Genomic DNA, 10,975 nt, shown 5'->3' with positions numbered 1-10,975 from the left:
GTCAAAGCAGAACACTTGTTAAGTTCAAGGCAGCTCTACTTTCACCAGTTGAATTCCCACTTCTTGATTAAACCCAACTTGGATTAAGAAGCAATGCAGCTGAGTAAGAAGTCCTGCCCACCTGTTTCTTTGATGTTGACACTACTGTTTGCACCCTTCATGGTGAACTGGAACATGGAGGTAGTTTCTTGAAAGACATGGTCATAAGCAAGGAAAACAACTACGCATCCAATTTTACAACATTAAAATTTAGTGAAATAAAAACTTCTCTTTATCACATCTGTAACTGACTTCAAACACATTCTCTCAATGCTGTTCTTACTACTTTAAAAAAATCACACAGAAAAAACAAGCAAATGGACTTTATAATTTAATAGAAAAACTGTATTGTTAACAGCACACCGGTTTCTTAGACAGTTATCAAGTGCTGTTCTAAGAGTTAATTTTGCAAGTAAAGAGTACAAACCTAAGCCATAATTTTAAAAAAGCATTTATACCAGTTATCTCAAGTTGTACACATCAAGGGAAGCAGCACCATAGCTTAATGAGGACCAAATTCCATCCATAATTTAAACAGCTAGGAACAAGTAATTTCATACCAAAAAATGCAAATATTTGTATCAGTACCATAGTTATTAATATACTTCAGAAAACCCCAAATATTCCAAACAAGTGCACCCCATTTTGTTTCCTCATACTCATTGTTTCATAATGCTATTTTGCAGAGTTCTTTGTAACCTGGCTATGTTGGCATCCAAAGCTGCTAAACTATTCTTAAAGTCCTCTTCATCTCGAGAAGTAAATGTTGAGAAAGAGGATGCGCTCCACTCAGACTTCCCTGATATATCATCAAATGAAATGAAACTAAGATCAGCTATTTCACTGCCTTTTTTCTGAGAAATCTCTTTCAGAAATAGCACTGGTACACAAGGGTATGTACCAGGCTGAGGTTGGTCTGGTTTACCTGGGAAGTGTTTTGCAGCTCCACTTGGAGTGCATTTTGGCCTCATTTGGACTTTGTCTCCTTCTGGTTTCACTTTATCCCCTGTAACTTCAAGTGCATTTTTCACGGTCTCTTTCACACTGTACCCAGCACTTAATTTATCCAGAATAGTTGGATCCTTTGATATCTCACATCCATTCTGCTGCACAGAGTTTGAGAGCTCAGAGTGGTAGTCTAACACCTTACAAGCCCCTCTCTGGGGTAGCACACAAGTTCTTTCAGAGATTGGCTGCTGTTTTTTAGAGGCACTGCTAGTCAATGGAATATAAACAGTCTCGTCCAACTTGTTTTGGTCTTCTAGTAAAGTCCCAGAATCACTAACTGTTTCTGCATCTTGCTTCAGAGAGGTTAGTTGTATTCTGGGAGCTGATGCTCTTCCTTCTGAGAATGTACTGTTTATTTTACTTCCTTCAGCAGCAAACTTTTCATAGGCTAGATTTTGCATTTCTAATTCTCCACTTCTATTTGAGAATTGAAGTTCTGTATCTGTCAAAATATGATCCACTTCTAATTTTCTAAGGTAAGTCATTACTGAAGTACTCCCAGGAAATGGATCAGGTTGCATCTGCTTTTCATGGTCTTCCAAAAGACATTTCGAGAGGCCTTGTTCAGGTTTGGGTCTAATGTTGTCTACTGTGAGGTCAGACAGAAGCTTGGCCATACTGCCCTGCAAGGTTCTGTTAAGATAAGGTCGGTTAATCAGACTTAAAAATAGTCACTAAAAAAAATAGTTAAAAACTTTTATATAACACCAAAACATTAGATATATTGGACTGAGGCAAAGTTATGATTCACTTTCTACATGTTGTTGTAAAGTGTAGTATAAATGTGAACCAGTTCCAAGTTTCTTCAATTAATTTCTTCAGCTCAGCTCAATTTTCCTATAAAGTAATTAAAATGTCACAGCCCAACAAAGTTCGAGATTATTGCTCATTTACCTGCCACAAGTACTACAAAACAAAATAAACTGATCTCAAGAAACTGTTACAAAGCATATAGAAACAGTTATCAAAATCAGTGAGAATTTTTTTCTGAATTATTCTCCCCATTGCATCTAAATAAAAAAATAAAAGAAATAATTCTTCTCATTTTCTGCTTTGTACATCAAAAGAAATGAACACTTAAATGCTTACATATATAGCATATACACATGTAATAAGACATCATCATACCACCATCTGGTGGTCAGTATAGTAGCCTCAGAAGTGTGTTATATGTCTAAACTTCTACTAAAGAATCTGAAGTGCTGATTAAAAATATTCTGCTATTCCAATCAGTATCAACTATAAACGTCTTGTGTACATCATGTCCAAACAAGTGTCATGTATGTACCCCTTTGCATGTGCAAAAAGCTATTTAAGTCTCCCAGCTTGCCACTATATTCATCATAAAAGACCACGATGAAATAAATTCACAGTAATAGTTCTAAAAAATTGTGAGGAACACCACCCTCATCCAGTGATCCAAGAACTCCCACCTTTACCCAGAATTAATATCTGGGCATAATCTACTTCAAATGCATGCACAATTAAAGAAAGTACTGCTCATTCGCACAGGAACTACTTGCTGTGGGGTCCTGAAGACAGATCTTTCTGCCAGCTCTCAAACCAGACCATTTCCAAACCAGAAAGGAAGAAAAAAAAAATCCCTCCTTAATTCAGGTTAAGAATTAGTTTCCAAATTCTATAGCTTCAAGGGAAATATCAGTAGGTTTTCAGGTCCATGGGCTACCCCATGGAGCTCCTCATGAGCAGGTCTCCTTTTAAGAGTTACAACTTAGCACAAGTTACAGCAAATAGCATTTTACTTTACAAAAGAACTCAAGTCATGGAGCACAACATCTGTTTTAACAAAATTATAGCATCACTGTCGTGAAACTAACTACAGAGAGAAGTTTTAGCCTATATGACCTACTACCACCAAGCCACGAAGATTACAATAATCCAAAGTACGAAGGTGGCGGGAAGAATGAAAAGAAATGTTAAGAGGCAAAAAAACCAGCTTAGCAAAAGTACCTGGTTAATTCACGCAGCCTGTTAACTTCTGCATCACGCTGACGTAATGTTATGCCCAAAATCTTATTTTCTTTCTCTGAAGCTTCCAGCTTAAACTGAAGGCTCTTCACGTTTGCTAATGCCTCTTCCACTTCTAAAATGACACGAAGAATTTACTGCATTATTTCTTTCAAGTTTTGAAACACTAAATGAAGAATAAACAAATTCAAAACACGTACCAATCTTGAGCTTAGTGGAATGAATGCCATAATGCTGTTTGTTTTCCAGCAATTCTTCTTCTTTACCTTGAATATCTTTTGCAAGATGTTTATTTTCTTCTTTCTGACTTTCTATTATTTTAAGTAGTTCTTCATTTTTAGACTGCAGTGACTCAAGGCCTTTCAGTGATTCTTTCAATTGACTCTGGAGCATCATATTCAAGGACTGCAAAGAAACTACTACCAAAAGTAAACCATAAAAATTTTAATTGTTTTGTGTGGTACAGTTTGAATTTCCAAATCAAACTAAGTTTTTAAATAATCTTAGTAATATGAACCTTGCTTACAGATAGGAGAGGTTTTTGAGGCAGCATGATAAAAGCTTTTTTCTTAATGATCTAATATGCCACCTCCATTTTAAGATGCGCATAAGTTAAAATAATCTGCTCAGCAGCTAAGAGCTGAGTCTCACTATGTGGAGTCTAAACAGGCACAACATTCATGCAAACGCAGCTGCATGATTAGACCCACAACACTTAGTTCAGTTGCCACTAAGGGCCTCAACACGTACTGTTATTTTTTATTTATATAGCTATATCTTTATACGTCTGTATCTATTTAAATAGAGTTTTAATAAAAATGCCCTAACTAGCATCATTCTCTATCAGTACTTTACATTCATAGCTGTAGCTCTGTCCAGATGTCTTCTCACTTCTTTCTCGCTCCCTGAGTTGCTGGTTTAATATTCTTAGTCTCCTAAATGCAAATTGTGAAAAAGCACAAATTCAGAAAGTTCAGAATAAGTTCAAACCCACTGCATTTTAAATTAGCTTGGTAAGAAGCTGCTCTTGAGAATTAAATGTCAGAATGTTTCAGAAATATAGAAAAGTTTTAGGAATGCATTTTTCTTATATTCCTGTATTTCTTCAGCAGAAAAGACCCTTTGCAAGTTCTGGTAAGTATCTTTCCCTCTGTTCTGAAGTAAAGTGCTACCCAGTTAAATATTTGAGAGCTCGCCTGAAATGAGAGACATTTTTGCATTTGAGAATGCACTACAAAAAGAATATAAGCAGATGAACTACCTTAATAATGCAGTTTTCAGAGACAGTGATAAATTGATGCCACCCAAAGGCTCAATCATGATGTAACTGATGCTACTAAAACATCAGTATTAACTGAAGTCTTGTTATGTGTTAATTATTTAAACTATTTAGCCCTACCAACACGCTTTCTAAGACACAAATACTGCACAGACAAGAAAGGGCCATAACACTTACACCATAACAATGCAAAATTATGCATTAGAACAGAGCAGTCAAAGATGCTTTAGGTGTATCTGCAGTAAATACAGAATCACTGATGAGTTACTAACCTACGCAGCTGGGCATTTTCACTTCTGAGAGGCTGTAAAGCTAGCGCTATTTCAGCCTGTATATTTGTACTTCCCAGTACAGCTGGGAGCAATGATATGCAGTCTTCTATTTCACTCATCAACCTTAACATTTCTGAATCATCTGCAATAGGTGAGGGAAAAAAAGACCCATAAACATATAAACCTGTAATATGACACTAATACTTTATATGCGATTAAGCAATCTACAAAGTGATATAATAGTATCTCCTTTTTTTCCCCCCAAGAAAACCTCATCTCTATTTTAACTATATTTATGTATTTAAGATTTTTAAGCTTGGCTATGAAAACTATGCTTTAGGTTCTTGCTAAGTCACAACCCACCATCTGTCCGATCAACCTTAGTGGAATTGCTGTTACGATCTGTCTTCACTGCTCCCTTTCTCAGGAAAAAACACTGTACGTGAAGTGAGAACAACCTTTATCCTAGCTGTTACGATAATGTTAAAATACTCCAAAAAATAATTTAATACTTATCTGGAGTGAAACAGGAAGCTGTTAAAGTTGTGGAAAACCACTCTAAGATGTCACATATCATCTGACACACAAACTTCCAGAAACTGAAGTGCTCGCTCATTTAACGCAGCCTATGTTATTTGTATGTAATTGCTCTGCTGCACAATGAAAATGTCCTCACCTTGATCTGTTATCAGTGCTCTGAGTTCTCCCAGAAGGTATTCTACAGTCTTAACTTTATGGGCTGTTTCTTCTGGACTTTCTTTTCTAGATTTTAGAACTTTCTTGACACAACTTGACTTAGAGTTTGTATCTCTCACTGGGGCTATTTCAAGTACATTCAATTCATCTTCGCTGACAGTGTCCTCGCTGTGTTCTTCAGAAGTACCCTCCTCCTTGCTACCTGAAGCATTTTGTTTTGCTGGACAATGATGATGGTGCTTCTGTTCAGTCTTGCTCTTCATCATTTCATGTGATTGTAACAGGGCTAGGTGAGCTTGTATGCATCTTATCAAATCTGCTTCTTTTATCTGTTGCTCATGGTTTGGGGTCGTCTCTTGACCAGAAGATGACGGGATGAATGCAGGCACTGTAGAGTTACTTGATCCACCTGATACCATACAAGGGAGCACACTAGGAAGAGCAGTGGCAGACTGTATTTGCACACCAGTCGTAGGAGCAGCAGAAACTACTGGGCAAACCACAGGTCCTCCCATCTCTGGCACACATTGGTTGCCACTGTCTACAGGAATATCCTGCATAAAGAATATTCATATTAAACAAAACATTAAAAAGATTTTTATTGAACTCTTAAAAAAAACAAACCGAAAAAACTCGCCTGACTCAATGTAGTCTTGATCATACTTTCCAAATTATAAAAGCAACTACGAGTTATTAATGGCATAATTTTCCAGTATATTAAGGAGTAATTAAAATGTAAATCTCGTTTAGACTAACTTTATCCTAAATGTTATTGGCAACACTAAAGCACAGTTCTTTTTCAGCTGTTCTGTAAAGAAAAAACTTCAGCAGTGTTTTGGTTTTGGGGAAGAAAAAAAATAAAGGCCAATACTGTTACCTTTCAATATTTTAGGTAGATTAATTTCTTAAAAGTGAAGGGCAGCACTAACACAGATGGAAGGTAAGTCTACAGTCTTACAGTTCCAAGGTGCAAGCCCTTCTCCACATTTCCCAAGGCAGCAGTTGGTACTCTCCATTAGTTCTATTCTATACCCTGAAATCCACAAGTATTTTACAATGTGGCTCTAGGATAATACACAGTGCCTGAAGAAATAATCAGCTTAATCATTGGCAGGGAAAAGCTATATATAAGATATGATTTCTTTTATCAGGAGTTGGTTAATGATCCTAATGTGTGCTACTGAGAATGTAATTATTAACAGTAATGAATAATTTCTGGCACCTTCCAAGTTTACTGTCCGTTACTGAATTCAGCATGCAGAAACAAGCAGCCAGTTGAAATACCTCTGATTTAATTTTTGGTGTCTACATAAAATGTATTTTAAATAGGAGTATTTTCTCTCATTATTTATTCTGTTCATCATTATAGGTTAAAATATGCAATTTTTTTTGTTTAAGGAAAATTATTATCTAAATCCAAGAAAAACCACACATAAATAAATAGGAAGTGCTAATTTAAAATGTTTGTTAACAGTCAGAGTCAAAACTTTTACTTACTGGATGAGCAGATGCAGGGTTAGCTGAATGCTGCAGGGACAGAGCTGGTATGGAGGTAGGTAATCGACAATTAAAAGCTGTAACATTTTGACATCCTAAGAGACAACAACACTTATAAGATCAGGGCAATTTGGGGCAAAACTCATGCAGTAAAATAGCAGGCTCTACATTAATAGTTCCACTAACCGTGATTTGAGGTAGGAAAAGGAGTTACAGTAGGAATTTCATTACTGTTCTGTGGTGGTTGGTCAGTTATCAAAGACTTCCAAGTTTGCACATGCTCGCACAGTTTCTGGTGCATCACAGGAGAGTATTGACTGCAAGGCACATGAATTGGTTGAACCACCTGATTCTGTGCTGCACTGGGAAATTCTTTCTCAGTAGAAGGTGTGGTCGATGAGGCAAGTTTTCTATTAGATATTGGCACTATAGCAAAAGAAAGAACAAAAAAAACCCAGCTGAAGCTGCCTGTATCCACAACCTACACAAACTCACTGCATTGTCAGGCAGACTCCAGCAGGTTCCTTTGAAGAAGAAAACCAAAAGACACTGCGGTTTAAGATACGGAGTCAGTTTTTTACTCACCAGCAAATTAATCCATCACTTTTTCCTCTCCCAGACAGAGCAACCTAACCCAGCTGGACAAACTGCTGTCCTTGAAGGAAGCACAGAGACTACAGGAGGACAGTTCGAAAATGCAATTCTTAAGATATCTGCTTAGCTGCTTCCTAAGCTTTTAGACCATTTGGAATAACCCATACCAAACCACTTTCCAAACCTAGTTTTTCTATGTTGGGTATAATTAAAACTCTGTATTTTTAAAGTGCTGGAAAGATATCAGCTACGTGCTCATCTTCTACAGCTCACAAAACAGTCATTCTGCTACATACCTGGTGTACAGGTCCCACCTGTCTACTAGATTAGAAATCACACAAAAGAAATGGGGTGGAGAGAGGGCGAAATGCTAATACATGTGAAATATTTCAACTGAGAGCAACTCAGCCTAGAACACTCCACCTACCTTTCCATTCAAGTGCTCTGGCCACTAAGCCATTTGAGTTCTTATTATTTATTGCAACACTTCTCTCAAAGACCAGTTTCTGGAAACAGGAGAGCCTGGCTGGACACTTGCCTCCAGGACAGTTTATAGCTGCATATCCCAAACAGAGACCAAGCACTGTAATGCTTCACTGTCCAAGACAAATGAGGCATGGCTATTATCATTCTCCTCCACACTTCCTACCAGCTAAACCTGATGATGCCAGTATTTGTAAACACACTCAGCCTTCTTCTGGGTATATGAAGCTCAAATATTTGTGAATTTTCGAACATGTTTAGTACACATTTAAGGTTTCTAAAAGGCAATGAGTAATGCCTACATCCTTTTGTGGATCCAGCCCCAGATCAACCTATAACAAATGACAACAATTATCTGAAGCCTTGTTGTATCTTCTCAATAACTTGAGGACTTTCTCAATGTTGTTTGAGAAAAAAGCAAGCCCCAGAAAGCCCACTTACCAATTTCTTTTCGGATGTGGGCAGAGGTAATGTTTTTTTTCAACCCTTTCTTCTCTGAAGTATTTCCTTTAGTTAGCAAAGGCTTGGAAGTAATTTTAACCGAAGTTGTTTTCCCAGGTTGCTTATGGATAGTCTCCCTTCCTAGTATTAGTCAAAACAAAAACTAGTCAACAAAACAAATCAAAACAGTCTTACAAAAACTCAAAATGTAACTTAAATTTTCAATAGGTACAACCTGTAGCCTCATTTTGTAAGATATTCTTCAGTAAAGCTGCACAACGATCAAGTCCATTATGAATAGTATCAACCTGTGCAAAGAATACTGGAGTCAGAAAATGAGTATCACCATTTTCTTTCAGTAAACCAAGACCCTATTTTAGAGGGGAGTGCTCCCTATTCTGCCACCTGAACAACTGATAACCAGCAAAACCACACCATTTTCCATGTATCACTTTGCAGTTACGTGAAAGTTTGCAAACACACAAATTTTGCAAAAAACCTTAATTGTGCTCTTGCAGGTGTGTCTATTTGCTGGATTTTATGTTTTGGAAATTGCATGTGTGTGGCTTTTATTCTTAATTCCATGTACAGTTAAGATATTGTCTACAGCCTATTTCTATTTTGGAGCTAACTGACTCAGCTCTGCACAGCAAACAGTGCTGCAGCACTGCCTCCATACAACTTTTTCTGGCGCAAAACCTAACAAATACGGATATCCTTCTGCCAGGGCCAGCACCAGTCCATAAACAGCATAGATATGTTTGCAATATATGCCTTAATGAGATTTGTCAGAGCCAAACTCACTGCACACAAAGCCAACTTGCACGTATCTGCAAGATGCAGCACGGACACTCTTGCCAGCTTTGCAGGAGATATTTCTAGCCCAGATGCAGCAGTATCTAAATAAACCTGGTTTTCTTTTATTATTCAAGGTATTCCAATGTCCCTTCTCTTTAGATAACACAGATGACTGTATTAAAAAGTCATTTAATTACCCGATCATCAGAGTCAGTGGAATAGAGAGAGTATCCAGACTCCACATCTGAATGACATCCTTTTCGTAAGCCAAACCTGAAAAAGTCAGATTCACTGTTTACACAACCTCCTTAATATGCAAAGTAAAAAGTTTGCTTTTATTCAGTAATAGCAAACTAAAGTAAATTAATTTTATCAAGAAACAAAATAGCCTTCTCTTTCTGAAAACTTTATACTGCTGCAACAAACACGTTTAGTGTATACTAACAGCTCATGTCAAAGGAGAATTCAGTCTTATGTATGGCTAGTAACTATACAGCATCAATCTTTTATAAATAAAACACACAGAGAGTCAACCTAGTATTTCCACAGGGAAAATTTCTATTCAGTTTGTGTCTGTCTATTCATGGGCTGCCTAGAACCTGGCCACACTTCTTTTCAGCTAAAAATGTTTCCTGATGTATACAAAGAATTTTTGGCTAGTTGTGAGGTTTGACAAGTAACGAGGTTCACAAACTCTCACATGTACACTCAATCTCAGATAGTATTCATAATTACGGTCTTACTGTTTTCTTCCATTTGTTAATTTAGCTGCTCCTGTTAGCCTTCCAGAAGACAGTACCTGTTGATTACAGAAATATATTTTGCTTTTCATTAAGTACTTTCACAATGTAATTGAAGACTACTATTGCCTGCTATTTCCAAGACCTTTTGCTGAGGAGAATCAGTTAATTTACAGCTCCCAGAACAAGGGGCCCACAACTACCATTGGGGCATGACTATTGTTGTTTTCTTTTCACAAATAGTGTCCTTGCAGTATGAAGCTTTATTAACTTCTGTGGCTTTCTACAGATACGGTAATTCACTGAATGACATGGTCAAGGGCTGACACACAGACATACATTCCAGACTGAAGCCAAGGTCAATAAACACGCACCTGAAGCTTGGAGGTTTCAAGAACAAGCTGCCGTGGCTACTCACACCACAGGTACACCGCAGCGGGAGAACCCTCAGCTGTCCCAGGGCCCCAGACCGAGGCACACGGACCCGCCGGGCCCTGAGGAAGGGCGGCCGGGCCCAGTGGGGCACCCAGCGCCGGGGGGCCCAGTGGGGCACCCAGCGCCGGGGGGCCCAGCTTCCCCTCAGGAAGCGTCTCGCCGACCGCACCCGACGGGTCACCCCTCGCCCCCCTCCCAGCGAACCAGGGCCTAACAAGGCACCTAAAGAGAGGGCAGAACCCTGACCGCAAGCACGGGGGCTCCCAGCGCCACCGCTCCCCCCGCCCGCCCCGCACGCACCTTGCGGGGCCGCGGAACCCCCGGCCCGGCCATGGCACCGGCACCGGCACCGGCCGCCCTCCCGCTCTGCCCCAACGGGCGGGCGCGCGCCCGGCATCCACCAATCCCGAGCCTGCTTGGCTGACGGACAGGCCGGCCGTTACGGGAGGGCGGGGCCAAGGCCCCCTCGGCCTGCCCCGCTTGGCGGCTCCCGCTGCGTGCCGGCGGTAGCCGGCGCGGGAAGGGGAGGGAGCTGCGTTGCGGAGCTCGGCTGGGGATTGGAGGAGAATGGGAGCGGAGGAGCCAATCGGAAGAGAGAAGGGGAGTGGACGGGGCTGAGGCGGGCTGTGAGGCCGTCGGCCGCTGTGGAGGCAGCGCAGTGAGGGTTGGTCGTTCCCTCAGGGGTCGATGCTCCCGCCTCGCCC

General features: G+C 39.7%; 1 protein-coding gene across 2 annotated transcripts; it reads right to left on the bottom strand.

Moving 5' to 3' along the window:
* Positions 1-357: 357 nt before the first annotated feature.
* Positions 358-10,675, bottom strand: CCDC14 (coiled-coil domain containing 14). 2 transcript variants are annotated; one of them, XM_075093016.1, is made up of 13 exons: positions 10,572-10,675; positions 9,840-9,895; positions 9,294-9,369; positions 8,534-8,606; positions 8,299-8,439; positions 6,967-7,206; positions 6,781-6,875; positions 5,264-5,837; positions 4,588-4,729; positions 3,892-3,971; positions 3,237-3,455; positions 3,019-3,151; positions 358-1,680 (listed from the first exon to the last, which is right to left on the bottom strand). In XM_075093016.1, the coding sequence occupies exons 1-13, from the start codon at positions 10,602-10,604 to the stop codon at positions 699-701; spliced, it is 2,844 nt and encodes a 947-aa protein (XP_074949117.1). In that variant the 5' UTR covers positions 10,605-10,675; the 3' UTR covers positions 358-698. The 2 variants fall into 2 exon arrangements, with proteins under 2 accessions (XP_074949117.1, XP_074949119.1); XM_075093018.1 differs by having other exon boundaries at positions 3,237-3,452.
* Positions 10,676-10,975: the final 300 nt, after the last annotated feature.

Source organism: Phalacrocorax aristotelis, chromosome 5 (assembly GCF_949628215.1).
Source record: "Phalacrocorax aristotelis chromosome 5, bGulAri2.1, whole genome shotgun sequence".
Lineage (NCBI taxonomy): Eukaryota > Metazoa > Chordata > Aves > Suliformes > Phalacrocoracidae > Phalacrocorax > Phalacrocorax aristotelis.
This window is presented reverse-complemented; position numbering and strand designations above follow the sequence as displayed.

What these genes read in the sequence shown, in the direction of transcription:
- CCDC14 (XM_075093016.1), bottom strand. Translation starts at nt 10,604, where the DNA reads ATGGCCGGGCCGGGGGTTCCGCGGCCCCGCAAG. An exon ending in CCACTGACTCTGATGATCGG is followed by an intron (nt 8,607 to 9,293) that starts GTAATTAAATGA and finishes TTCTTTGCACAG; the next exon opens with GTTGATACTATTCATAATGG. An exon ending in ACAGAGCTACAGCTATGAAT is followed by an intron (nt 3,456 to 3,891) that starts GTAAAGTACTGA and finishes TACTTTTGGTAG; the next exon opens with TAGTTTCTTTGCAGTCCTTG.